This window comes from Falco naumanni, chromosome 3 (genome assembly GCF_017639655.2).
Source record: "Falco naumanni isolate bFalNau1 chromosome 3, bFalNau1.pat, whole genome shotgun sequence".
In the NCBI taxonomy this organism is placed as follows: Eukaryota; Metazoa; Chordata; class Aves; order Falconiformes; family Falconidae; genus Falco; species Falco naumanni.
The window spans coordinates 6,937,149-6,964,878 of NC_054056.1; the positions used below are offsets into that span (position 1 = coordinate 6,937,149).

The window sequence follows — 27,730 nt, forward strand, 5'->3', positions numbered from 1 at the left end:
GATCCTGGGGTGCACAGGATGCAGCAGGGCATATGGGCTGAATGGGAGGCACAGGGTGCCTGGGATGCACAGGACACACGGAGTACTCAGGGTGTGTGGGATGCACAGGATGTAGCAGGGCGTGTGGGGTAGATGGGATGCGCAGGGTGCCTGCGGAGCACAGGATGCAGCAGGGCACACGGGTTGGATGGGAGGCACAGGGTGCCTGGGATGCACAGGACACATGGAGTACGCAGGGTGAGTGGGATGCGCAGGGTGCCTGGGGTGCACAGGATGCAGCAGGGCACACGGGTTGAATGGGAGGCACAGGGTGCCTGGGGTGCACGGGGCGCACGAGGTGCCCAGGGTGTGTGGGGTGCCCAGGGCACCCGCTGCCCGCCGGGTCCCCGAGCCAGCGTGGCAGCAGGCAGTTGCTGCGCCGCTGACATTTACTAATCAGCTCTAACCTCAGCTGCACACCCGCTCCGTCTCGCTTGCTGTCTTGTCTCCATGGAGACTCCGCAACCTTTGCTCACTCGTTAATGGTATCTCAGCAAACGAAACTCCAACGCCACCCAGCCTTCCCCTCCCGGCCCCGGGAGAAATCCTCGCCTCTCACCTCCATCCCCGTCCCCTCCCGCCGATGGGGATAAAAGGGACGAGTCCTTGTTAACGAAGGACCCAGCCACGCTGGGCCGAGCCGGGGGCAAGTTCTGACGGCGGCGCGGGGAGGCGAGCGAGCTGCCATCCTCCTGGCCGCCAAAAAAACAAGGCCGGGGGATTTTATCGCTGTGGCAGCAAGGACAAGCTCCGGCCATGCAGGATGCCAGCCAGCACCCCCTTCCCGGCTGATTTATTGAGCCACGAGGCTCAGCACAAGCCCTTTTCCCCGGGGTTGCATGTGCCCCTACCCCAAACCCACCCTTGCCTATTGGCCAGCACCCACTGAGGCCACTGGCACCCAAAAATCATCCACAGGCAGCGGCGGCTGCCAGGAGCATGCTCCATCCCTGGTGTCCTGCTCTCACTGATTCTGTTTTCAAATTAACATGGGAAAGATGCCCATTACCTGCTTCCAGATAATGACTATGATTAGGCAGAGCTCTGCTGCCAGCCGAGATCTGAAGGATTTCTGTGCACTCCAGCAGCGCTTGCCGGTGCAAAAACAAGAGCAATAAAGTGTAAATAAAAGACTAAAGAAAATAGCGCGGTCCATCAGCGGAAAGGGTGCGCGGAAGCAGCTCTAATGACGGACTTTCTGCGGTGGTGGTGGTGGCTTCAGCCTTGCTACAGGCAAGGCAAAATTGGAGAGGGGCTGCCCCATGCCTGCACCCCACGATTGAACCTGGCTTGGCCTCCACTTCCTGGAAACTGGGGGTTTCGAAAGAAAAATTCGAGATGTGCACTTGTAAGCTGCAGTGTAATGAGTGAGGCTGTCCTTGGGAGACTCCCGGCCCAGCAGACAGAGCCAGGGGCTTAAGGAGGGGGAAAAAAACAAAAAAGCCTGATCTCCTGAGATGGCTGCACCAGCTCCCGGCACACCCAGTGTGGTCCCACACCTCCGTTGCCCTGTGGTGTGACTATCGTGCCCTGGCATCCATGGAGCTGGTGGGGAGCAGTGCAGAGGTGGCCCCTGTGTGCTGGGTGTCCTGGGGCATCTCCATCCCCAGCCCCTCGGAGCTCACCAGGCAGGGGGTGCTCACAGCCCCATGGGGCTCAGGATGGGCAGGGTACCACGGTGTCCACGGGTACTGGCCCACTGCCCCATGCAGCTGGGACATAAGGGGACAGGATGGGGCACATGATCCTGCTGTACCCCAAAACTTTGCTGTTCACAGCTACTTGGCTCAGCTGGACCCTTCTCATCCTCCTGCTCCCCTGTCAGCCCTTACCGGGGGCTGGCAGAGCCCGCACTGATTTGCAGCATCCCCCTTGCATCCTCACATGCCAGTACGCCCTGCAGCACCCCAGCTTAGCCCAGTCTCCATCCCTGCACCTCCAGGGATGCCCCATGGCACGTCACCCCATAGCACATTGCCCCATGGAGCCAGCCACCCTCCCCCAGCAGCTCCAGCCGGGGTGCTCCCCCCACCCCGAGTCAGAGCCAGGCAGGGCTGAGCTGGCAGCAGCATCACTCACCGCCCGCTGTGCAGCGGCTGCCGGAGGAGGGTGAAGGAAGCAGACAAGGGGGAGAAAGGGCAGCCAACACATCCCAACGCTATAGTAGGGAGATATTCGCCCAGCAGGAGACACAGGGCTGCCCAGGCACCGGTCTTGGCTCCCACCGGCGCTCCATTTCTCACCCTGCGGCTCAGGGCTGGGGGACGGTTACTTGGGGGTGCAAGAGGAGTGTCCCCATCCTCTGGGGATGCTGCGATGTCACTGGGGACACTCATCCTGATGCCAGCTTGGTGCCATGGGAGGCACAAACCCCCTGCCTCTGCTGCCAAGCTGAGCTCCTGCTCCCCCTGAGGCTGCCAAGATCCCCCCCAGCATGGCTGGGGGAGATGGAAAACGGTGGCCACAGCCATGAGTTTGCCCTTGCTGGCATCCTTCGAGGCAGCTCTCACCATCCCTGGGGCAGAGCATCACTCCTGGCTTGTCCAGCACTGAACCCTAATGCTGGTTCCTGCAGGGCTAGGGTACAGCACACCTGGCCGAGGGCGAGGGTCCCCACGGTCCTGGGGGAGGCTGGAAGAGGAGCTGCCATTCCCTCTGCCAGCTGCTCCGGGCAGTAACCATTGTCTCCAAAATCTGGTCCCACATGTGGCTAGCAGGCGAGGCAGCTCCCTGGGGATCTGGTGGCCCCGTGTCACCCCGCTGGGCTCCTGCTGCTGGTGGGACAGGTACAGGGAAGCCCCTCTGGACCCTCATCCCGGGCAGGGGCAGCCGCAGCCCCAGTGCCCACAGGAGCTGTCCCAGCCCGGCCAGGCTGAGGCAGGGAGCTAATCTCTGCTCCAATTAGGCAGAGTTCCCAGCAATGGAGGTTTCTTCTTTTTTTCTCCCCCCTCAGTGATAACAAATAATAATATAATCCCCTTAATCCCTCCCCGAGGAGCCGGCGCACACACCCGGCCGGGAATCATGGCGCTTCTGCCGCTGCTGATAACTCGCACTGCCAGGGCCCCCAGAAAAACAAACACTTCAGCTCACACTTTGCCCCCCAAAACCCCATGTGCTGCCCCTTGCCCCCCCCAGGGCCCTGAGACCCCCCACCTCACCCCACTGCCATCCTGTGGGGAACCAGCATTGCTCCAGCCCCTTTCCATGGGGCACGACTGGGGAAGGCCACCACGACCCCACAGAGACCCCCAACCCAGCCGGGGGGGGGGGGAGGGGGCAGCGGGCCCCTGTCTGGGGGGGGGTCCCATCCAGGACCCCCATGGAGCTCTACTCCCCCAGTCTCCTGCTCCCTTTGCAGTGGGGACGTGGTGAAGCCCCTGGGGGCTAAGCCCTCTGAGTGCTCCCCCTGCCCCTGAGTCTCCAGGGGGCTAGGGGGGATGTCCTGAGTGCCCCCACCCCAGGAGGGTCTGGGGTTCCCCCAGCACACCCCAGCACTTCAGTTTAGGAGCATCGGTGCGGAAAGCATCGCCTCTCGCCCCAGCAGGGCCCCACCGGCAGCTGCGCAGGACCCAGGAGCGCTGGCACGGATCCTGCATCCCCCCACCCCATCACTGGGTGCCAGGAAGGAACCCAGGCCTCCGGCTGCCAAATCCCCCTCCCTTTGTGGGGAGCCCAGCCTGCCCTTTCTCCACAGGGCGGGCACACAGCCCACCCCCCGGTGCCGGCTCCCCGCCCCCCCCCCCCCCGCCATCATCAGCCAGCAAATATTAATAACAACCCCAGCAATAGCCTTTGCTTTTATTCCCTCGCTTTGCTGGCCCCCGCTCTGCTGATCTCAGCTCCTCCGGCTCCAAAATGCCTTTTAAAATTGCTGGAGAGTGGAGACCTCTGCAAACGCTCTGCCCCCGGCTGCCCCTGCCTCCCTTTCCGTGCCGGCACCCACACCGCAGACAGCAGCACCCATGTGCCATGCGGGGAGCTGGGTGCCATCCGCCCCGGTTATTTAAAAGGCGCCAGGCTGGGCTTGATTAAAACCAAGTAAAAGCCAGAGCCAGGGCAGAGAGGGGGATTAGATCGCTCGGGGGAATGTTAATGGACTCCAGAGCTTTCTGCCGGGCTGGCGGCTGGGCCAAATCCAGCCCGAGGTGGCTGGGGACGGGCAGGCGCAGCCCTGCGGTGGGTGCGATGAGTGTGCCGGGGCTCAGCTGGCCCCTGGAGCGGGGAGCGCAAGAGGGAGCCCAGGCTGCTGCTGGCGGAGCGGAAGGAGGATGGGGGGGACACAGGGGGGGTGGAAATATCTTCCAAGGGCCTGGCCCTTCCTCTGGGAAAAGCAGGGGTGGTCTGGTCCTCCAGCTGGGCTGTGCGCCGCCCCCGCTGCCGGCACAGAGGCCATTTCTGCAGCGAGGATGCGGGCGGCACGGGCTGCCTGTGGCGGGATGGCCCTGGGGAGCATCACTGTCGCCCCGCATCCCCGCCCTGGCTGTCCCAGAGTGGGGGGCAAGGACAGCCCAGGGTGACACCAGCCATGGGGGGCTTCAACAGAGCTAAAGGAGTTGTTTGCAGAGGTGCTGCTGGCAGGGAGGGCTGGTGCAGCAGCAGGGGTGTCGGTGTTGGGGCGGGGGCATTGGTGGTCCCCAGCACGAGATGCTCCCCACCCTGGCTGCCAGATGCACTGGATTGCAGGTCTGACGTGGGAAATCGCCTCCCTTCCTCGTTAGCTTGTGATTAGCATGTCAAGTGGTTGAAGTTGGTGGGTATAAAGGATGCGAGCTAAGAATAATGGCTTCAATTTTCTTCACGGCACAGCCATTAATTTGAAGGAGAAAGGGGTGTCCAAACCTCCCCGGCAGCTCCAGGTGGCTCTGCTGGCCCTGGCCCTGTGGGGTGAAGGCAGGGTCCTGCTGCTGCCCCCCATCCCCAACCACAGGGCTGGGGTGGGCGACATGGCCCTCACCCTGCTCTGGGTGCCAGTGAGCAGCAGCTGAGCTGGGTGCTGGGTGCCAGTACCGGGGTGAGCTTGGCGCGGGCATCCCGTGTGCTTCCTCGTGCTGGGGTGATGGTGCAGCCAGGAGTGAGTGTGCAACATGTGTGCATCCATGCACGCTACCCTCTGGCACAGCATTCCCTCCCTGGGAACAGGGCACTTCCCCAGCCTTGCACCCCTCAGCTCTGTCCTCGTGTGATGGGGAGGAGGGCAAATTCCTGCCTTGTTTCCAAGGGGATGGAAAAAGTCGAAATGGCGGCAAAGCTCCCTTCCTTCTCGTGCATACCAGATCCCGGCAGCAACAGAACAAGCCTGCTTGCAGCCATGCTGCCCGTGGCACATGGGGGCAAAGCTTCGTCTCATTGTGGCACAGTGGTCAGTCCTGGACCCCTCTGATGGTGCCCGGGACATGGAGCATCCCTCATCCCTCTGTCCTGCAGCATCCCTGGGCTCCAAGCACCAGCACCGGCTTCAGCATCGTTAGCACCATGAGTGGGCAGAAACCTCCTCCCAGCAGAGCTGCTCAATTAAAATAATCATTTCCATCCCGAGGAGGTGGCATGGCCGAGCAGGTACAGCCAGGCACCCAGGGAACAGGCTCTCCTTGCCCCACTTATCCCACATCCCCTGGGCACCGCGTGGCACCGTGGCCGTGCCAGGCTCACCCCAGGTGCCTCCACAAGCAGCTGCCAGAAACCTTGGATAAACCTGTGCCACACAAATAACGTAGCAGTAAAACAACCATTTCCCCACCAAATTTTGAAGTCTTTTCTCCTTTCCACATACACGCCCGCCCCTTCCCCAAGCAGTCTCTGCTGGCAAAAGCCAGGCAATGCTGGGTGCGGCAGCGATGCTGGGCTGTGCTGATAAACCCCCAGCAATCAGCCCAATCACGAGGCTTTTCAGCCTCAGAAACGGCACACGTTGCTTGATAGATTTAATTGAGTCTTAAAAAAAAAAAAAAAGAAAAGAAAAATAAAATAAAAAAAACATAAAATCAAGCTGTGCTCCAAGCAGCCGGCCGTGCCCGGTGAGGTGGTGGCCTTGCCAGGCGATGCCTCCCAGTGGGATTTACCTCCCAGGGGGATTTCTCTCCTGGCTCACCCTGGTGCTGCCAGCAGTGGTCCCATGCTCGTTTGCACCCACCTCACCCGGGCATTAATCAGGCCACAGCAGATTCCATCTTCCTTCGACACTGCTTTTTGTGTCCTGAAATCAGAGAAAAAATGGGGGGTAAAAGAGCAAACTGGATGGTTGTGGGAAGCCTCGCGTTGGAGCCAAGGTGGGAATGGTCATGCACCCTCAAGACACCCCAGGAGTGGCTACGTGGGAGCTGGCTGGGGGGTCCAGCATCTGCAGGGTGGGCGCAGGGTGTGGGCACAGCCATGGCACGGGCAGCGCGGCAGGGAAGGCCGTACTCCCCTCCCCTGCTCACGTGCCTCAGTTTCCCCATTGAGCAACGGCACGGTCAGGGGTGTTTGGTGCCCACCAGGGTGAGAGAGCACAGCATCGGGGTGGGTGGCCCCCTCCGCGGGGTCCCCCTTTCACCCCAGCCACGGCACTCTGCCTCGTGTGTGAGCACCGTGGCAAGGGGTGCTCCAGCGACATCCCCCCCCCCAACCAGCAGCCACCCAGTCTTGCGGCCACCCTGGGGTGGGGGGGACCCACCAGCTGTGGGGAGCAGCACCGCCAAGGTCGGCAACAGCTGTGGGGTTCTGGTGATGGCCTGGATGGGGCCACTGGGTGCCCAGCAGCAGCTAGCCCATAGCAAGCAGATAGAGCTCGCTGGGCGGAGCTCCAGGTTGTGGCGGTGTTCGAGGTGCAAGTGGCCCCCCAAGACCACCCAGCACCAGGATGCTCACAGCACGTGTGGCCGGTCCCTAGGTACCCATGGGACCCTAGAGTGGAGGGGCAGCATCCACTGCAGGGCATCCCCTGCACTAGCAGAGCCCCCCCAGCCCTCCTCCATCACTTCCACCAGCAGCATCTCCCCCAGCTCACTCCAAGGGTCCTGCCCGATGGTGGGGGGCACCTGGGGGGACCACAGAGGAGCAATGCCCACCCCCCCCACTCCCAGTCTAGCCCCTGCAGAGATGTGGTCGCCTTGAGGGACTCAGCTCATCCACAGCAGGGACACCCCAAGCACACACACACATCCCCCAGCCAGATTGGGGGGTGGGAGGTCTAGGAGCTGGTGGCTGTAGCCCCCACCCCGCTGTGCTCAGGGACACTTGCAGAGCCTTGGGGTGGGAGCTGGAAATAGTCCCCTCTAAATACCCAACCACTTTCACCTGGGGCACAGGGACTGGCAACCGTCCCCTCCCCCCCTTCCCAGCACCCCCGGGGTGGGGGGGGACACCTGTGAGCCCTGCTCTGTGCCCACCTGGGTGCCCTTCACGCGCCATCGAGGGGGGGCTGCATTGGCCTGGACTCCCTTGGTGTGTCCAGCCAGTGTGGGGGGCTTTGCTGGTCCCCCAGCCCAGCAAAGTGCGGGTCCCCCAGCATGCCCCCCCCCCCCCCCCAGCTCTCCCTGCACAGCACCGACATCTTCCCAGGCTGCGGCGGCGCTGGCAGCCCCACTCCCCCCGCGTCCCCCCCCAGCCATCAGTATGCACCGTGTGTGCTTCTCCATAGCAACCTCCTGCCTCCCCCCCCCGCCCCCCCCAGCGCTGCACAAGCACTTCGCTGCAGCAGCCCTGACCCCGCCGGGATCGCTAACCTCTCCCACCCACAGGTAGCTGGTTCCCCCTCCAGAGCCCCCCTCTCCTCGCCCAGAGGATGCTGCAGCCTTCATCTTGCCGGTCCTGGAAGTTGGTGGATTTTTATTTTTTTCTCTCTCTTTTTTTTTTTTTTTTTTTCCCCTTATTTTCCTCTTTTATGGTGTCGGTGCTTTTCCCATCCATCACCGTGAAGCTGCCTGCAGCCCTGTGTCCCCCCCGGCTGCAACCCAGGGTGCCCCGTGGGTGCCAGGGAGGGGTGGGCACCCATCCTGCATGGCGAAGGAAAGCCCCCCGGGATAACTGGTGCTCCCACAGCCCTGAGCACGAAGCCAGTGGCGAGGGCAGCAGGTCCTTGGCAATGTGCCCCAGGACCCCCGCTGCCCCCCCCCCCCCATCCCGGGGGAGCCGCAATGGGACCCTCCCCGCGCCACGCCGTACCCTGATTTGTACCAAAATTCACCTTTCTCACTGCAATTCCCACCTTAGGCCAGATCCTGGCATCCCCCTCTGAATGCAAGGGGGGGGGGGGTCAGCCTCCCTTCAGCCCCCCCCCCGGCACAGCCAGGCCGTGCCACCCCCAAAGACAAGCAAGAAAGCAGTGGGCATCGCTCAATATATAGGTTTCTTTTTAATATAAAAAAAGTGCCTATTAAAAATTCCTTCCTAAATAACACAAAAAGACCAGTTGAGGGGAAGAGCGGGGGCCGCGGGGGGCCGGGCACGGGGGGCTTGCTGAGGGGGGGCTTACCGGGGGGGCCCGCTCCGGCCAGGGCAGCACAAGCACTGCGCAGGTCAGCTGGGGAGGGCAGCACGGGGGGGTGGGGGTGGGGGGGTGGGGAAGGGGGGGTGGCTGTTTTGACCAGGTAGGGGGTTTTCCCTTTTTTTTTTTTTTTTTTTTGCATTTTGCCTTTTTTTTTTTTTTTTTCATTTCAGGGTGGTTTTTTACTTTTTTTTTTTTTTTGTTATTTTGAGTTTGTTTTGTGTTGGTGTTTTTTTTTTTTTTTTTTTGCACAATCCACAACGCTGTACAGAAGTTGCCAAACCCTGGGGTGGGGGGGAAACACACACAGGGGACTGGGGGGCAAGGAGAGGAGTCCAAAGCCCCCCCCTGGCACCCACGCACGCACCCACACCCTGAGCTCATCACCGCCGCCGCACCGGGGGCCACGGGAAAGCTGGTGGCCCCCCCTTTGCCCTGGCCCTCCCGGCTCCCCCTCCCCACCAAGAGGGTATGTGATTGATTTCTCCTTTTTTTTTTTTTCTTTTTTTTTTTTTTTAATTTTTTTGTTTGTTTTTTTTTTAAACTCCTTTTTTTTTTTTTTTATACAAATTTGGATCTTTGGGTGTGTACTGCCAAAAAAAACCCGCCTCGTTCTTCTTAATAATAATAAAAATAAAACTCAAATCATCGTCATCGTCATTAAAAAAAGGCAACGGAAACCCAAGGAACCCATGCGGAAGTTGCACACCACAAAACCACAGCAGATGTACAGAATGCAATATACAAGACACGATTTATAATAAAACATTATATACAATAAATAGGTTATTGTTACTTTTTTTTTCTTTTCTTTTTTTTTTTTTTTTTTTGTCGATCGATCTGTAAATAAATTTTTCTCAGTGCATACTGGTGGGTTTTTGCTCTTCTCTCCTGCATATTTGCCTCTCGGTTGCTTTAGGTCTGTTCTCGGTTGCTTTTTGATTCTCCCTCTGGTGCGTGGCTCTCCTTTTATTTTTTTTTTGTGAATTTTCAACTTTTTAAATTTTTTTTTTTTCCTTAAACCTTTTTTTTTTTTTTACTTCTTTTCTTCAAAAGTATTTACAATTGCTGGTTTTGTGCAGAAAATGAAAATTAATAAAATAAAAAATAAAAATTAAAGAGTCCCTCTGCTTCTGGCCGGGAGGAGAGAGAACGCGGCGCCGGCGCCACGGCCGAGGCGGGGGCCGGCGGGCGAAGCGGGGGGCGATGGGGCTGGGGTACCCCGCCGGCAGCGGCCCCCTCCTCTCCTCTCTGCTCCGGTGGCTGGGACGGGTGGGGGGGCGTGGAGCCAGGGGTGCTGTGGCTGGCGGGCAGGCTGGGGGGTAGAGGCGAGAGAGGGGTGAGCGTCCCCCCGCCACAGCACCTCGTCCTGGCTGGGGGTGCCAGGTGTGAGGTGGGGGCTCGGCACTGCGCCAGGGCACCCACTCGGTGGGGCTGGTGGTAACTGGGTGGCAGGGAGCCCTCCCCACGCCGGCTCCCTGCGGTGGGGGGATGGAGCTGCACCCCGCTGTCTGGGGTCCTACTCACCCCCCATCTGGCACCCACGTACCCAGGGGTCTGGGGTCCTGGTCACCCCCCCCCCCCCATCTGGCACCCATGTACCCAGGGGTCTGGGGTCCTGCCCACCCCAGATCTGGCACCCATCTATCCAGGGGTCTGGCACCCATGTACCCAGCGGTCTGGGGTCCTGTGCACCCCCAGGCTGTTACCCACACACCCAGGGGTCTGCAGCACCCCACCCCACTCAGCTCTGACACACTCGGGCTCCAGCACCCAGCACCCCACCACCCTGGGGCCCAGCACCCCACACCCCAGGATCCATCATGCAGCATACCCTGGGGCTCAGCACCCACCACCTTGGGCTCTGGTACCCCACCACCCTGGGGTCCACCACCCACCACCCTGGGCTCTGGCACCCCACCACCCTGGGGTCCAGCACCCACCACCCTGGGGCTCAGCACCCACCACCTTGGGCTCTGGCACCCCACCACCCTGGGGTCCACCACCCACTACCCTGGGGTTCAGCACCCACCACCCACCACCCTGGGTTCTGGCACCCCACCACCCTGGGGTCCAGCACCCACCACCCTGGGCTCTGGCACCCCACCACCCTGGGGTCCAGCACCCACCACCCTGGGCTCTGGCACCCCACCACCCTGGGGTCCAGCACCCACCACCCTGGGCTCTGGCACCCCACCACCTTGGGGTCCAGCACCCACCACCCCAGGCTCCAGCCACCCACAGATGCTGGGGCAGACGGGGTCCCCAGTTTGACGCTTGCCAGTGGGGCAACACCTGGGGCAACTGCTTAGAGCCCAGAAGGGTCCATGGGCACCCAGTGGGTGAACCTCACTGGGTGCATTTGGGTTAGAAACCCCACAGGAAAGTGCGAAGCACCCACTGCACCCCACTGCCCACCAGCATCCCGGCCCCCAGCCCCACACCCACCCCCCCCGGGGAGCGAGCATCAGGTGGGGACGGGGCTCAGATGGCACTTACCGGGCGACAGTGGCATCTCCGAGCCCTGCTGGCGAAGCTGCCAGAGCCTGGTGGGGGTCAGCGCTCCTAAACACCCATCGGCATCCATCCGGCAAGAAAAGCACCCCCGGCAAGCGAGCGGACGGGGAGGGAAAAGAAAAAAAAAAAAAAAACCAAAAAAAACCAACCCCCAACCAGACACCCCGCCCCGGGGCGGCCAAGGGGGCTGCCCTCACCCCCCGGCCAGGCTGCGGGCAGGGGGGACCCCGCCGCTGATCCCCAGGCCCCATGGCCGCCTGCTGCCCTCCCTGCCTGCGCCCCTGCCCTGGGCTCGGTGGGGGCCAGTGCCGTCCGTCCGTCCGTCCGTCCGTCCGTCCGATTGTCCTGCTGCGGGGCGGGAGGTGGGGGCACAGTCCGGGAAGCAGAGCCAGGTGGTTGGCAGGTGGAGCGGGTTTGAGTGCGGAGTGGGGAAAAAAACAGGGCTTTTCTTCGTCCATTATTATTTTTTTTCCTTTCGTTTCACTTATTTTTTAACTTTTTTTTCCTTTTTCTCCTTTTTTTTTCTTTTTTTTCCTTTTTTTTTTTTTTTAGAAAACAAACAAACGATTCCAATCCCAGTTAAATACAGAACTTGAAAAGTGTTCCAGAAAAAAGTGCTGGCTAAATTACCTCTGAAAAAAAAAAAACACAACACGGAGGGGGGGGGAACATGATGAGAAAGGGGCCCGGGGGTGCCCCGTCCCCCCCTGCCACCCCCCTCCCCCTTGCCCCGAGGGGCTCCCCCACCTACCCTGTAACAAAACCTCGTTGTCCGGTTGGCACGTCAGCAGACACTACAATGAGGTGACCGTAAAAGTGTCCTCGGGATGTTGTTGCTCTACCATGGGTCCCAAAAACCCGCTCTTCTGGGTGGGGGCCATGACGGGGTGCCCTTGGGGTGCAAAACTGGGGTACCTGTAGTTGTCCTGCAGCTGCAGCATTGAGTCTCTCGGTACGGGGGAGATGTTCAAGTCATTGATCAAGGGACAAGCGTAGGGTCCTCGGTGGTGAGCCCGGGACATCTCCAAGGGCTCCTTCTCGCCCTTGGAGGGGTGGGTGCCGCTTGGGCTGCTCAAGTGGGGGTTGAGACACGAGGGGTCCGTCCTGCCCATGAAGTCTACCAGCATACTGGCCCCCGCTTTGCCGTCGTACGAGGGGCTACGGGTGCTGGCATTGGGGGAATACCAGTACGGGGGGTTTTTGCAGCTGGGGGAGTCGTAGTGCGGTTGAGGCATGGGGAGATCGCGGCAAGCCAGGTGGGGGGCGTGTGGCAGGGCCCCCCCCCTGCATGCTGTGTTTGAGCGAGTCGCAGGCAGGCAGCTTACGGATATTGCCTGCCCGTAGGTCCTCCTTGAAGGCCAAGGTTGGGGAGCAGTTGGGCGAGAAGGCTTTCTGCAAGCTGGCCTCGAAGACAGTCTGCTGCCCGGGGGCTGCCAGCTGGTGCGGGAGGGCAGGGAAGTGCTTGCTCTCCAAATCCGGCTGCCCCAAGCCGGGGGAGTCGCTCTGAAAACCCTGGACGAAGGTCCCGTCTGAGGGGGTGGAGGGGTTCATGGAGTAGGGGCCGGCGTAGTCGCAGGGGTCCCGCTCGCCCACCCCGAAGCCCCGGGACTGGGAGGGCAGAGGGGACATGCTGCTGTCCCCGCTGTAGTAGTCCAAGCCCAGGTCCGTGCTCTCCTGGAAGAGGGGGTTGACCGCCTGCGACTTGGTGGGGAACTTGGTCTTGCCCGTCCCCCTCTCCTTCTTGGAGGCACAAGCCCCCCGGGAACCCCGGGGCTGGCGGGGTCCCGTGCTCCTCTTGGAGGGATACACGGAGGAAGAGGAAGAAGAGGAGGAGAAGTTCAGGTGAGAGGTGTCGAACATGTCCACCTTCTTCCGTCGGCCTCGACCGGGCTTGGAGTTGCTCTGGAAGAGGACGCTCTGGTTCCAGTTGTAGCCCGGGGCGGAAGACGCCTCATTCCAGTCCATCATCAGCTTCTCCAGGCTGGAGAGACTGGACTGGCCCTCGCTGGAGGAGGCCTCGCTGTTGGCGCGCCGGTAGCTGGCCGGCTGGTTGAACTGGGTGCTGTCAGAGGAGGATTCAGAGAAGGTCTCCGAGACCGTCTGCTGCTTGGCTTTCTGTGGGGTGTAGTTGGAGATGTCCAGGATGACGTTGGGCTCGTTGAGGTGGCACTCGAAGCCCGGGTTGTACAGCTGGCTGAAGGCCTCCGAGCTCCAGTCCAACCCACCATAGCCTTGCCGGAAAGCCCACGGCGCGGCGCTGGGGAACTGCCGGCAATTTTCGGGCGAGGGCTGGAAGGAGGCCGAACCCTTGGGCACCATGTAGCCGCCGGGCGAGACGGTGCTGGCGCGGCTATCGCAGCGCAAGGGGGTGTGCGCCGCGCTGGAGAACTGCCCGCCTTGCTCGGCGCTGTTGAAGAAGGCGGCTTTGCCCAGTGGCAGGCTGGGGCCGGCCGTCGGCGGCGCGTAGCCGGCGCTGTGGGCGCTGCTGGGGGAGGACGGGAGGCTGCTGCCGCTGCCGTAGGCGAAGCTGCAGTCCTTGCTGTTGGGGCAGTCCTGGGCCGACGGGTACTGCTTCCCCGGTGGGAAGACGCTGGCGGGTGCCACGCTCTGCCCGGTGCCGTAGCTGCCGTACGGGGAGTAGCCGGGGGTGCCGCTGGCCGCCGGGTGAGTCGTGGGCGACCGGGAGACAGCCGAGGGTGGCGCCAGCTTGGGGAAAGCCTCGGCCCCCCGGCACTCCGAGGACCCTTGGGCCACCCCGTAGCCAGCAGCGGCGGCGGCACGGCCGGGTGGGAAGGCGGGCCGGCCCTGCATCGCCGCGTGGAAGGCGGCCTCAGTGCCGGGGGTTGCCGCCGCCACCTTGCCACCCCGGGCCGGGTAGGCGGCCAGGCCACGCTGGCCCGGCAGGGCGGCCGGAGGGGCCGTGTAGGCAGCTGCCGACTTGCGGGACTCGGAGCGGGAGGCTGAGAGGGCGAAGTCCAGCAGGTCGGAGGAGTCGTCCGAGTCCAGCAAGGAGCGAAAGTAGCCGGTGAAGAGGCTGTGCCTCTCCGGGCCAGCCTCCGTCTGCGAGGACGGCGCGCTCCCGGCGTAGAAGTTGGCCCGGCTGGAGGAGCCCGACTCCAGCCCTGCGGCGTGGAAAGGTCTCGCCTCGGCCCCTTGGTAGCCACCATTGCGGCCGGCCTGGCCACCAGGGTGGCCATGGTGGGGGGCCCAGGGGCTGCCCTTCTCCCCACCAGCCCACTCAGCAGCGCTGTCGCCGAAGCTCTGCCCAGGGTTGGGCTCGGGGAAGAGCGCCCCGTTCTTGCGGGCCCGTCGCTTTCGCTTGGGTTTGCCCACGGGGTCGGGCTCCGGCCGGCCCCGCTTGCGCGGGTGCACGGGGTCAGCGTGGAGGGCGGCGGGGGCTTTCTTCTTCTTCCCGATGCCCTCGAAGAAATCGCTGAAGGAGCAACGGGCGGCGCGGGCGGCATGCCCCCCCCCCGCGCCCGCCGAAGCCCCCTGCCTTACCACCGCGCCGGCGGAAGCCCTGGACGCGGTGCAAGAAGTGGGAGATGCTCTGGGTGTCGGGGGCTTGGTGGATGGACTCGGGCTCACTGGGGGTCCAGCAGCGGGGCGGCGAGCAGCGCCCCGAGGACTGGCTCTGCCGGTTGAGGAAGGCCAGCTTGGCCAGCACGTCCGAGTAGTCGGCCTTGCTGTCGTTGGTGTCGGCGATGTAGGAGGGCTGGGGCGAGGCCAGCTTCTGCTTCCTCCTCCTCCTCTTCTTCACCTCCGGGGTGGGCTCCTTAGGCTTGGCTTGGCCCAGCAGCAGGTTCTTGGGAGGCCGACCTCGCTTACGCTTCAGAATGATGGGCATCTCGCCGGGGGGGAAGACCACCACCACGTTGCGCCCGTTGTTCTTCATCTTGAGCAGCGGCGTGGGCTCCATGGAGCTGCTGGCCGCCAGCTCCTTGCCCTCCAGGTTCAGGTTGCTGCTGAGCGATGACACCTTGTAGGTGGTCTTGTTCCTCCTCCCCAAGGACACAGGGATCTTGGCCATCTTCACCACCATCTTCCTCACCCCCCGGCACTTGCTCTTCTTCCCCGTCACAGGGGGCTTGGGTACCTCGTCGGGGTCCAGGGTGCTGGGGGGCGGTGGTGGGGGGGCCAGCAGCGGTGTGCTGGGCTCCTCGGGCCCAGGAGGCACCTCGGCGGGCAGGGCGAGGGGGGACAAGACCCGGCTCTCGGGGGTGACGTCCGCCCGGCGCCCTCGCCCTGCCCTCCTCCGGCGGCACAGCATCTTTGGCTTGTCTGTCCGGCGCAGGGCATACTTGCGGTGGTCCTCGCCACACCGCCCGGCCCCCCGGCCCCCGCAGGGGCCCCGCTTCACCACACTGCCCAGGGGACACCCCCCTAGCCGGGGCTGCAGCCCGTGGGGCCGCAGCGGGTCCCCGGCACCCGGCTGCGCCTCCAGCAGCTCCGACACGGGCCCCAGCGGCTGCGGCTCCAGCAGCGAGGGCTCGGCGGGCAGCAGCGGGGGCTCCAGCGCCCCGGGCAGTGGCTCCAGCGTCTGCAGCCCCAGCGGCTCTGCCAACGGCTCCAGCGACTGCAACTCCAGCGACTCGGACAGGGGCTCCAGCGACTGCAGCTCCAGTGACTCAGAGAGCGGCTCCAGCGACTGCAACCCCAATGGCTCCAGGTTTTGCAGCTCCAGCGACTCCGGCAGTGGCTCCAGGCTCTGCGAATCGAGCAGCTGAGGCTGCGACTCGAGGGACTGGGAATCCAGCAGCCGGGACTGGGAGTCCAGCTCTTGGGCTGGCAGCAACTGGGGCTGCGGCTCCATCGCCTGCGACTCCAGCAGCTGTGTCCCTGGGCACGCCAGGGAGGCCAGTTCGTTAAGGATGTCCGCCTCGGCCAGGTCCGAGTAATCACCGGCATCAGGCTGGGAGCAACCGGCTTCCTCTGCCGGCGCTTTGGAGCTCCCCCCCCACACCCCCGCTGTGGCCGGGGGGCTGTGGGGCACTCCCCCCACCGCCATCAGCTTCTCCATCACGGGCCGGGGGCCGTGGGTGCCGCGAAGGCTCGGTTTTGCAGAGCACTCCCCGCTCCTCAGGGCTGCGGATGCTGTTGGCCAGGGAGGGCGAGGAGAAGAAGCTGTACTGGAGGTCACGGTCGGCGGGCAGGAGGCGGCTGTCCTCGTGGCCACCGCCGCCACCACCGCGGAGACTGCCGCAGTCCAAGTGCACCCCGCTGCTCTTGAGGTCCTCAGAGAGGCGGTTGAGGTCCTTCATGATGTCGATGAGCTGCACCACGGGGTGGAGGTTGATGTGCCCGTTGCCGCACTTGCTCCGGAGCAAGGCGAGGATGCTGTCGATGTTGCAGCGGCCCGAGGCCAGCGTCGCGTTGGGGAAGGTTTTAGGCGCCCGATCACAGGCGGCTGCCTCCTCCGCGCTCCCCCCCAGGATCCGGGGCTCGCCGGCACAGCCCAGCAAGTCCTCCGCTGCCTTGGTGCCCCCGTGCAAGCTCTGGCACCGGTCGGCCGGGTCGCCGTGCAGCAGCGAGCCTGCCTGGTGCTCCCGGCTGAGCGCAGGGCACGAGCCCTCAGGGAAGCTCAGCACGCTGCAGGATAAGGCCTTTTCCGCCGGGCAGGCCGGGGGCCGCTGCACCGGGTGTCCCGGTGGGTAGAACTTGGGCTCTCGGACGTAGTCGGGTGAGCCACGCACAACGCTGGTCGTTACCACTGGGCCCGGGGGCTTCACGCGCATCCTGACCTCCTCCTCCCCCGCGTGCCGCTTGGCCGAGCAGTTGCTGACATGGGGGTCAGGGAAGGTGAGACCGGGACCTGCGTGGGGCAGAGAGGGGCACAGTGAGGCTCCAAGGGCACCACCGGCCCGGAGCAGCCGGCAGTGCCTCGCTCCGTCCCCACCGGCCTCAGAGAGAGAGTGCCCACGCTCGTCCCCTGGCTGTCGCCCCTGCCCTGTCACCAGCCAGGACCTGGCTGGCACCACAGCAACCTGCCCTCTTGCCCACCGCAGCGGTGGGGAAATGGGGTCTGGCCCCCTCCCCTACTCGGGGGGGCTGGACACCCACCCCACAGCAGGACCAGCCCCCGCCTTGCCCCAGCGCGGAGCCACCTCCGGGGGAAGCGGGGTGGCTGGTGCCTGGGGGGTCCGGGCTGCCCCGTCCCCCCCGTGGCGCAGCGCTGGGGGGTCCAGGGGCATCCCGGGGCCGGGGCTGGGACTTACCCTCTGCTTTGCTGCTGCTCCTGCTATTGCACTTGAGCTCTCTGCAAAGGAAGGGGGGCGGAGGGTTAGCCCCGAGCCGGGGGGGGGGACCTGGGTGCCCACCGCGCCCACCGCTTCTCGGCAGCGCCGGTCCCTACACGGGCCATACCAGGGGCCGGTCCTCCCGAGCTCCCACAGCCGAGAGGGCAGCGCCCGCCCATCACCCTGGCGTCGGGGCTGCGAGCGGGGCGGGGACGGGGAAAGAGGGGGGGAGGCTGCCTCCGATCTGGGGGACAGAGGGGACAGGTTTACCTCCCCAGCCCCCCCCCAGCCCGCCCCCCCCCCCAGCCCCCTCCCTTCCTCCTCAACCCCTCCGGTGGGGCGGGGGGGCCCGGGGGGGCGAGGCGGGGGCCCTGCGGCCGCGCTGCCGCTAGGTGTCCCCGGTGAGCCGCGCTCCCGCCGCCCCGGCCCGGCCCCAGCCGCCCCGGGCGGGGGGGGCTGCCCGCCGAGGGGGCTCAGCATATTCCGCCCCCCGCCCCACCTCCGGTCCCACCCCACGCACAGCTGCTGCCCCCACCCGATGTGACACTGCCCGGTTGCCAGCAGCCCCCCCCATCTCCTCCCGAAACCTACCTCCCTCCCCCCCGCCCCCCCCCCCCCCCCCGCCGCAACGCTCCTGCCTCAGTTTCCCCTGGCTGGCAATGGGGTGAGGTCTGTGGGGGGGGCGTGTGGCACCCATGGGTGGGTAAGGGGTGTCTGGCACTCAGCACGGGGCCCACGCACCCACTGCACAGCCCACCCCGCACGCCACGGCGGGGGGGCTGCAGGCACCCCTATGCAGCCCCCTCCCCGCCCCGCCAAGCCAAGAGCTTTGCAAAGCCACCCAGCCCCACCCCACCCCCCCTCCAGGGATGCTGTGCAGCCCCCCCCACCCCCGCCAAAGCAGGGACAGGCAGAGCAGAGCAGCAAGATTTGCTGCCAAGCCCCCCACCCAGTGCAGCCCCCGCTCCCCGCTCCCCATTCCCAGGGCGGGGGTCCCCCCGGGTACCTGGGCCGCGGGTGCTTGCAGTGCAGGTTCACTCTGAAGCTCCTGCCGTCGCCGTCGCTGCCGGGCTGGCGGGGGCCTGAGCCCTGGGCGCGCGGGAACCACTCGGCTGGCGGGCTGGCACCGTTCTCCAGTGCGACGGGCTGGCAGGCGACCGAGCTCCCATCTGCTCAAGCAAGCACAGAGACCCCCGCGTGTCAGCCCGGCAGCCCCCTCCCCAGGGAGCACCCCCTGTCCCCTGGGTGCACGCAGGGCTGGGCATGCTGTGCGCCCCCTGTTCACGCCTCCCCCCTTGAAGCCACAGCCCACCCGGGGACCCGTGCTGTCCCCTCTGCCCCACAGGATGGGGTCCGTCACAGGATGTATGGGGTGGCATTTTGGGGCAGGACACCTCTTTTCCTGCCACTGTGGCCATGCCTTGAGCTGGCAGCTGCCCACCCAAGGCAGGGCATCTCCCCACCAGGCTGCGGGCACGTGTGTGCGTGCCCACAGGGATGTGCGTGTTGCACACATGTGTGCGTGCACCTTTGCCTGCTCTGGCCCCCCACTCCCCTGCATAATGCCAGCGTGCTGGGGGTCCAGGCACGCGCAGCAGCTCCCCACTCAGCACAGGGGTGCACGGTGGAGCCCCCCCAACCCATCGCAGTCCCCCAGTGCCAGCACGTCCGCCTGTTCTCCCCCCAGAGCCGCGTGTGATCCCTGCCTGTTGGCTCCCTCCCCCAGCACACACCCGCAGACACACACACGCAGCCGCTCGGCGTGATCCAGGCTCTTCCCGGCGTCTGGATTAGCGTGACAACTTATCAACAAGGCAGGGAAAGAGAATTCAAACCTGTCAGTCCATCCGCATCCCCCCCCCACCCCGCCTCTCCCCATCTCCCCCCCCCCCGCCTTTGGGCGCAGCGCTGGCATGGAGGCGATGCGGGCACCTCGCTGGCAAACGCCGTGTTGCCTGCGCGGTGTTGAGTTACACCAAGGGCAATGTGGAGCAGGAAAATATGTGCTAGAAAGACCGGTCTAGTCTCTGATGAAGCTGCTAATGTGCCCGGAGAGCTGTTGGAGGGGAGGCAGGCAGGAAGGAAGCAAACGGGAGGTTTTCCAGAACAGCCGCTGGGAACCGGTCCCCGCCGCACACGCTGCGCATAGCTTGACGGGGAGGACCAGGGCGTCGCGAGGCACAGGCTCCCCCCCTGCTATATCTGTGCCGGTGTCCCCCCTGCGTGGCCAGGGCGCACGGAGCTGTGGATGCATTGGGAAAACCTGTGGGATGCCCGTGAGGTCCCCAATGGGGTGCATGGCACCCGCCGGAGTGCACCCATGGGTGCCAGAGGTGCTGGGCACGGCCCCCCTGCCCTGCCCTGCCCGTCCAGCCAGCTCTTACCCCACACTGGCCAGCGTCAGGCTCCTGCCCACAGACCCGCTCCCGGCCCCACCAGGGCCACGTGTCCGGTGACAAGGCGGGGGATGCTCCTCACGCTGTGCCAACGCTCCTCCCTCACCCCAGCTGAGCCACCGCCAGCCAGCTGCCCCCCACGGTGGGGACCACCTGCGCCCCCCACCCGGCACCCACTGCAGCCCGCTACGGGGACAGGCGGCACCCACTGTCCCCACACCACCGCCCACCTGCGGCACGGGGCGCAGGATGGGTGCCCGGCTGCGGGCGCTGGGGAGGGGGCTGTGGGGGGGCAGCCGGGCGCGCTGGGATGCTCGCCGCGCCGCCGCGCTCACTTTCACCTCCCTGCTCAGCCCCAGGCAGCCGCCACATGTTTCGCATTAGGCTCTCCGGACTTCGCCATTCCTGGCTTGCTCGCCAGGGGTAGGGCCTTTTTCCTCCTTTTTTTTTTCCCCCTTCTTTTTTTTTATTTTTTTTTTTTAATTTTTTTTTTCTCCTCACTGGTTACAAAACACCAGCCGAGACCACACAAGCGAAGAGGGATGGAGGGAACGAAATGAGAAGGAGAGATAGATGGGCGCCGCGGGCGGGGGAGAGGCGGCGAGGCCGGGTGCTGCGGCGGGGCCGGGGGGTGTGCGGGGAAGGGGGGGGATGCGGGCGAGATTGCAGTCACCTCCGCTTCCCACCTCCTGACCCCACAGCCCTGCAAAGATAACAGCCCCCGAAGACTGCTGACTCGCCTCGCAGAAATCCAATATCCTCGCCTGGTGAACTAATCGACTACCTGGGCTCGCCACCTCCCCTGCCCGGGCTTAATCCTGCTGCTGCAAAGCTTTAATTAGTTTAACGGTTTCAGGCTTGACAGAGGTTGGCGGTGAGCAGCACGGCCCCCCCTTCCCTGCACCCAGCCAGGCTCCCAGGGGGCTCCCGCTTGGGTGGCAGGGGTGCCACAGGGAGGGAGAGGTGGCACCATGAAGATGCAGGGGGCTGCAGACCCCCCAGGTCCTCCTGAGGCTGGTGGCACCCGGCCCCAACCCCCAGCTCTGCCAGGGGCAGGGGGGGGGGGAGCACGGAAGGGCTCGCTTGGCACCGGCGTGGCGGCAGCTTGCAGCAGAGGGATGGCCCCGCAAGACACGGACGTGGTTTGGTGCCCAGCTCTGAGGCCACCCAGACGTCAGGGTGGGGCCGGAGATGCCACCGGGAGACAGGCAGGCGGCAGGGACCCAGCTGCCACACAGACGGGGACACGCCGGCCCGCTGCCTCCCACCCCGCTGGGCACTGTGCCGAGCTGCCTGTGGCGGCAGAACTGGGAATGGGGGGTCCTCCCCATCACCCCACCACCTCCTGGGACCCTGGGCACTGCAGGGTGCTGGGAAAGGTCAGGATGGCCCTAAATACCCCCTCGTGGGTGCACTGGGGTCTCTGGACACCCCCATCACGCGTGTCCCGCATACACAGCTGTCCCTTGCGTGTGCAGACACACATGGGACACGGCAGAGGTGACCCCCCTTGCACACGCACACATGATGTGGCATCAGGGGGGTGTCCTGCTCCTGCATCCACCCTTGCACAAGCCTGGGGCCGCTGTGGCGGTGCCGCTCCCTTGCACACTTGCACACATACACGTGCACATGGTGGGGGCACGGCGGTGGTTTTCCTCCCTTGCATGCACACATCTGCGGGCGCCACGGAGGTGCAGCTCCCTTGCACGTGTACACACACCTGGGGCACCAGGGAGGTGCCTCCCTTGCATGTCCCCCTGCTGCTGCTGTCCCCGCTGTGCCCTGTCCCCTTGCACGCTCCCACACCCCCCTGGCTCACTCACACGCACCGGCCCCCCCCTGCCCCATGAGTCCCCCCCGAGCCTGTCCTGCGCCTGCTGACACCAATGGAAAATCCCCTCCAGTGACAGCTTCCTGGCAGGCGCTTTCCGAGGGTTTCCGTGTTCCCCAGCCAGGCCCCCCCCCCACCCCCGGCCACCTCCTCACTGAGCCACGTGGGGGGTCGGGCAGGCAGGAGGAACCCCCCGCCTTCGCCCTTGCCATCCCGACCTCTGCACCCCCTCTGCCCAGTTCAGCATCACAGCCCCCACCCCAAACACACAGGTCCTGCTCCCTCCTCTTCCTCCCTGCAACACGTCACCCTGCCTGCACCCCACGTACCGGGCATCCCTTGCCATGTCCTGCCCTCCTCCGACACGGGGGCACCCAGCAGCACTGGGGCTGGTTTGGGTTCCCAGCTGGAAACCCCCTGCCCTGGTACCACTGGTAGCTCCCAGGGCACTTACCCACCCTGGGGACCCACCACCCTGCGATGCCACCAGCGCACGCGTTGGGAGCAGGGCAAGTGCTGGGGGTCTGGAGAGGTGGGTGCAGATGGGTGCTGGGGCACAGGGAGCTCACAGGCAGCCTTGACCCCTCCTTCCGCTGTCACCCCGCTCCCACCATGGTGTGAACCGGGCTGTCACCATGTCCCCCCACCGCCCTGCCTTCTCTGCCGTGCTTGTAATTAGGAGACAGAGCAGATGGCGCCTGGGTTTCATCTTAGGTAACGGGTCCAGCCAAGCTGCTTGGCCGCCGACTCCCTTCGTGGGGCCGTTGGTCGTCAGAGCAGAGGTTTTTTGGGTTCCCCCCCCCGCCAGGCTGGGATCTGGTGGGGGAACACCCCCTGCAACACAGTGCCGGGATGTGGTGCCACTGCGGGAGGAGACGGAGGTGCCAGAAAAGGCTTGGCTGGCGCATGGGGAAAACACACCTGGGACATGTGGCTGCAAGGGAGTGCTGGGGCTGGGAGCCACCCTTCCATGGCACCCTGGGGTGCCACAGCCCCCGAGCAGGATCAAGCACCCACCCTGGCACCAGGGAGGGGGGACAGGGACCACTAGGCTATAAGCAGGGGGTGCTTGCAGGTCTTGGCATCCCCCTAACCACCCAGTGCTGCAGCAAAGCAGGGTGGGAAACTCACTGCCAAAGCAGCTCCAAAATCCCGGCTGGCCCTGGCAGCAGGGACCCTGGGGACACTCCTGGGGACGATGCTGAGTCAGGGACACAGCCCTTCTCTTGGGCCTGGCCTCAGGTGTGCTGCTGCCACTCTGGTCTCCTGCAGCACAGCCCCCAGCCTGGCTGGTGGCATCCTCCAGGCCTGGTGGTCCAGGAGCTGGTGGGACCCTTGATGGGTTCAGCCCTCAGCCCTGTAATGTGTCACAGTGCTCTCAAGGTGGGCAGTGGGGGGGATGTCTGGTCAGGCCCCTATTCCTGCCGTTACAAGAAACCATCTCCCCTGCAATGACCATCTCCCATGCAACAACCATCTCCCCTACAACAACTGCTGCCTCCACAACGACCATCGCCCCTGCACCAACCATCTCCCTGGCACCAACCATCTCCCCTGAACCAACCATCTCCCGTACAACAACCGCTGCCTCTTCAACAACCATCTCCCCTGCAAAAAACATCTCCCTTGCAACAACTATCTCCCCCACAAGAAACCATCTCCCCTGCAACAACCATCTCCCCTGCAACAACCATCTCCCCTGCAACAACCATCTCCCCTGCAAGAGCCATCCCCCCCGCAACCACCACCTCCCCTGCAATGGCCATCTCCCCTGCAAGAGCCGTTTCCCCTGCAACCACCATCTCCCCTGCAACGACCATTTTCCCCTGCAACCTCCCCTTGCAAGAAACCATTTCCCAGTGCAAGGACCCTCCCCTCCTACACCACAGACTTGGGTGGCCACGGCCTCCGCGCAGGGCGCATGCTGCCCTCCATGCCCAGGTGCCCCCAGCCCCAGCGGCATCACCCAGCGCAGATGCAGCCCCCTCTCCCACCCCAACGCCCTTGGCCCCAGAGGGGTCTGACCCCCCTCCCTGGCTGGGGGGGGGGGCAGGAGGCAGCGGTGGGGTCGGTGGGGGGGGCGGGGGAGGTTGGGCCGTGAAACCGCTCGACAGATGGACTGCAGAGACTGTGGCACCTCGGCCGGCTGGAGCCCAGAGCCGCAGTTCAGAGCTAGCAGGGAAACGGGCTAAATTTAGCTGCTTTCCTCGGTGCCAGCTTTGCTCCCCCGCCCCGTCGAGCCGGCGCAGGAGGCGAGCAGCCAGCCTGGCCCCCTCCTCTGCCCCCTCTCTGCTGGGGGGACACACAACATACCAGCACCCACCCCTCGGGGTGCCAGCTTGGGGTGCCAGGGGCTCCCGGGGGTGCCAGGGTATTTTGGCACGCACACCTCCGTGCGATGGCTGTTCCCGGTGCTGCCGGGGGGTGCTTCGCCCAGCGTGGTGAGTGCGCTGCCGAGGCCCCCCCATGAGCCAGCAGGCCTGAGGCTGCGCAGACGGCCGCGGCCCCCCTCTCTGGGCTCCCTGTTATAGCCACAGCATGAGTCACAGCCCCGGTGTGTCCCTGCCCAGTGCCGGCCATGCCGGGTCATGTAACACCCGCAGCCGCGCCGGCGCGCAGGGGAACTCCATCCCCTGCCCACGCCACCCCCTGCCCGCAGCCCACGGCACCCAGGGCAGCTCTTCAGCCCCCCCAGACCCTGCTGAGGGACTCCTGGGGACACACACGGAGGTGATGCGCTGCTCCCCGGGTCCCCAGCCGGCTGCGAGGCCGCGGTGCGCTGCGGGTTAACGCCAAGCGGGGCCGGGATCCTGCGAGGCCAGTAACATTTGGAAGGCGCCAGATGGACTCGTGCCAGTGCCGAAGGCTCGCTTGGCACAGCCATGCTCCCCCGGCGCTGGGGCTGGGGGGCTGCCCAGAGCAGCAAAGGGGCGCCCGCTGGGATGCAGGGATGCTGACCGTGTGCCCACCGGGGTCCTGGACCACCCAGCACCCACCCACATCAGGCACTACCATGGCCCCACTCGCTTGCAGTTCCACCGAGGGGAACGGTGGCAGCGGGGATCCGGAGCAACACCACTGCACCCCTTCGGTGTGGACACCACGCTGGGGTGGCCAGGTGGGGACCGGGGGTCTGAGCAGGGGGAGAGCAGCCAGTTGCCTCCCTTGGCCAATTTTAGAAACTGGCTAGACAAGAAAAGCAGAATGGGCCGGGCAGGATTAAGGGCCGGGCTGGTGTCAGGGTGGTTTTTTTTTTTTTCTTTCCTTTTTTTTTTTTTTTTTTTTTTTTTATTGTGGGAGGCACACATGAGTTGAGCGGAAACTCCTGGCTGCGGATCCTGTTTCCTGGGAGATGCGGTACAGTGCAGGGCCGGCTGGGGCCGAGCTGGGGTGTGGGAGCCACTGGGGACGATTCCAGCACTGGCATGCCAGGGCATGGGTGCAGGGAGGGGGGCAGCCCCACGGAGTGGGGCACACCAGCAGCCTGGCACCCCACACACAGGTGGGCATGGAGGGGATGCACCCACCAACTCATATGGGTACAGGGGTGCATGTGCATGGGGCTGCACGTGTACAAGACGGCTGCGCACACGTCGGTGTGTGCACAGGTACATGCATGGCAGGAGGATCATGCACCCGCAGGTGCACCCATGAGGAAGACTGTGCACACATGGGTGCAGACAAGCACAGGTACAGGTGCATGTGTACCCCTACATGGGTGCTGATGCACACACGGGTACAGGAACAGGCACAGGCACTGGTGTGCATGCAGATGGGTGCACATGTGGGTGCACACACGTGTGTACACATGCAGATGTGCCAGCATATGGATGTGTAGCACCCGCCTCCCATGCACACACAGGATCACATCCGGTGTGCAACGCACCAACAAGCACCACTGTGGTCCTGCACCCTCCCACCCACACAGCACTGGCAGCACCCATGGGCTCCCACAGTGCGGGGACCACTCAGGCCCCTGAGATGGCCAGGCCAGCACCGCGGACCCCCGTCCCACATGCTGGCAGTGGCAGAAGCAGGAGCCCATTGATAGCTCCTGCCAGGAGCCATGCTGGGTTTTGCCTCCATCAGGCTGGGCGACCCCAAAACGCAATTCACCCTTCGCCCTTTGCGAGGCTGTGGTGGCCCCCAAAAAGCTGGAGGTGTGGGGAATGTGCAAGCCCAGGGAAAGCACCCGGGATCCGGCCGCGATATGCAGCGGGGGCATAGGTATGTGGGGGGAAACTGAGGCAGGGAGCAGGGCGGGCAGTGCCCGGGGTGCGGATGGAAACAGGGAGCTGCAGCCAACTCTCCCAGAGGACCCAGACATCCTGCGCCACCCCAGCCCCCCGCTCCGCTCCCACCCAGCTGCCCTCCCAGCTCCAGTTACAGCGGCTGGGCCAGGCTGTGGCATGGCGCGTCCCGGGGACAGGGGATCGGGGCACCCAGCTCCCCCTGCACCCAACCACGACCCACCGGCATCACTGACCCAGCCACGGGGGAGCCTCAGAGCACGCACACCTATAGATACACACCTATCCCCCCCCACCCCACCCCCCCCACCTCGCCGGGGAGCTTTCCATTAAAATTGCAAGAACACAACTTGCCGGCAGAGCCCCGGCACGGATCGTACACAGCCTGTCACTCACACATCACTTTGTAGATGCCCATAAATTGCTTCATTACCTCTTCTAATTGAGGAGAACGCAGCTGCTGTGGGGCGGTGACAGAGCGCCTTCCCTTTGAAGGATGCCTCGCTCTCCAAAGACGGGTCCGGCAGAGCCGCAGAGCCCCACCAACATCCCAATAATAATAATAATAATAGTAATAATAACGATAATAACAGTATCCAAGCAAAATCCCTTGGCAAAGGGCAGCAGGAATCATGCGTGCTAGAGCCCACTTGCAGGAGGGGGATGAGGTGCTTGGCAGGCCCTGCACCAGTGGGGAAACTGAGGCACAAGGGACGTTGCACCACGCATGGGGAGAGGGCAGGGATGCAAAGCCCTGTGTTGCACTGGGACCCTGTGGGGGACCATGGTGGTGACAGCGTTTAGGGTCAACCCCACATTCAGGGAGGCAGAGGATAGAGCATCTCCCTGGCCCACAGTGAGGATCTGGGGGGTGAGGGGGTCCACAGGGCATAGCGCTGCCAAAACTCCCTGGGGAACTTCCCACCCTGTCAGGGGCTACATCCTCCCAGCTTCGCCGGCACGAAGCCAGGGGTGCCTGCCACCCTCCCACGTCCCTGTCCCTTGCGCCCCGTCCCCACACGGGCCCCCCCGGCTTTGTCTGGCAGGCGGCGAGCGGCTGCGGCTGGGCTCGGTCCCCTTGCAGGATACTGCAGAAGGATTTACTGTATTGCAGCTTGTGCTGGCTGCAGCCCAGCGCACAATAGATTAGCTGTAGCCCAGGGCAGCACGTTGCGGGGGGAAGGAAGGTGGGATTCATTCGGATGCAGATTGCAGGGCATTTGCTGCAGTATACTGCAGGATCCGGCCACTCACTCGGGACCCCCCATCATCCCACTCCAGCCCTGGCAGAGGGGCTTCGAGGGGCTCATGCATCCCCTCCTTGTCCCCACACCGTCACCCCTGCCAAATTTTATGGTCTGGATGTTTGCTATGGCCATGGGTGCCCATGCAGGCTGGGGGACACCCCACTTGTCCCCCCATCCCTGTTCCAGGGGTCCGGAGGGGCTGCAGTCCCCAACAGCACCCGTGTGCTGCTGGGGATGCCGGGGCCCCCTTCACCGGGTGCGACGGCACAAAGCTGGTGCAGGGAGGAAGCCGGGGACTGCAAGCAGCACTAATTGATCGCAATTAATTCAGCTCCTACCTCCCCGGGTGGCAGGGAGAGATGCTGAGACACAAACCCAGCCCACAGAGCTCCCCAAACAGGCTCCACTCTCCCCCGTGCCCACTCCTTCCCCCAGCATGGGCACCCAGGCTTAGGGGAGCCACACCGCCTGTCCCGGGGGATGCGGGGGGGCTCTGGTGGGTGCCCAGCTCCTGCTGCTGCCCCAGAGGTGTGGGGTGCCCATGCATGTGGTTTTGGGATGGGTCCCTGTGGCGGACCCACCTCCCCAGGGTGCCTTTGACTGCTGGTTGGGTGGGTGTGTGTGTGTGTCCTGCTGGCACCCCACATCTCTCCCCACCCTGCTGGGATGCAGGGATGGAGGCACACCGGGAGATGATGCGCAGGTGATGGCACGGGGGAGCAGATGTGATAGAGGTCACCAACA

The 27,730-nt window shown here is 64.3% G+C and overlaps 1 protein-coding gene across 1 annotated transcript in view; it reads right to left on the minus strand.

Moving 5' to 3' along the window:
- Positions 1 to 11,544: 11,544 nt before the first annotated feature.
- The window catches only part of AHDC1 (AT-hook DNA binding motif containing 1), a 50,599-nt gene continuing 34,413 nt past the window's right edge, over positions 11,545 to 27,730 (minus strand). Inside the window, 7 exon segments of the mRNA XM_040588103.1 lie at positions 11,545 to 11,655; positions 11,775 to 12,306; positions 12,308 to 14,497; positions 14,499 to 16,010; positions 16,012 to 16,835; positions 17,239 to 17,279; positions 18,266 to 18,428. Coding sequence (XP_040444037.1) covers positions 11,818 to 12,306; positions 12,308 to 14,497; positions 14,499 to 16,010; positions 16,012 to 16,835; positions 17,239 to 17,279; positions 18,266 to 18,428 — 5,219 coding nt within the window. The 3' untranslated portion in view covers positions 11,545 to 11,655; positions 11,775 to 11,817.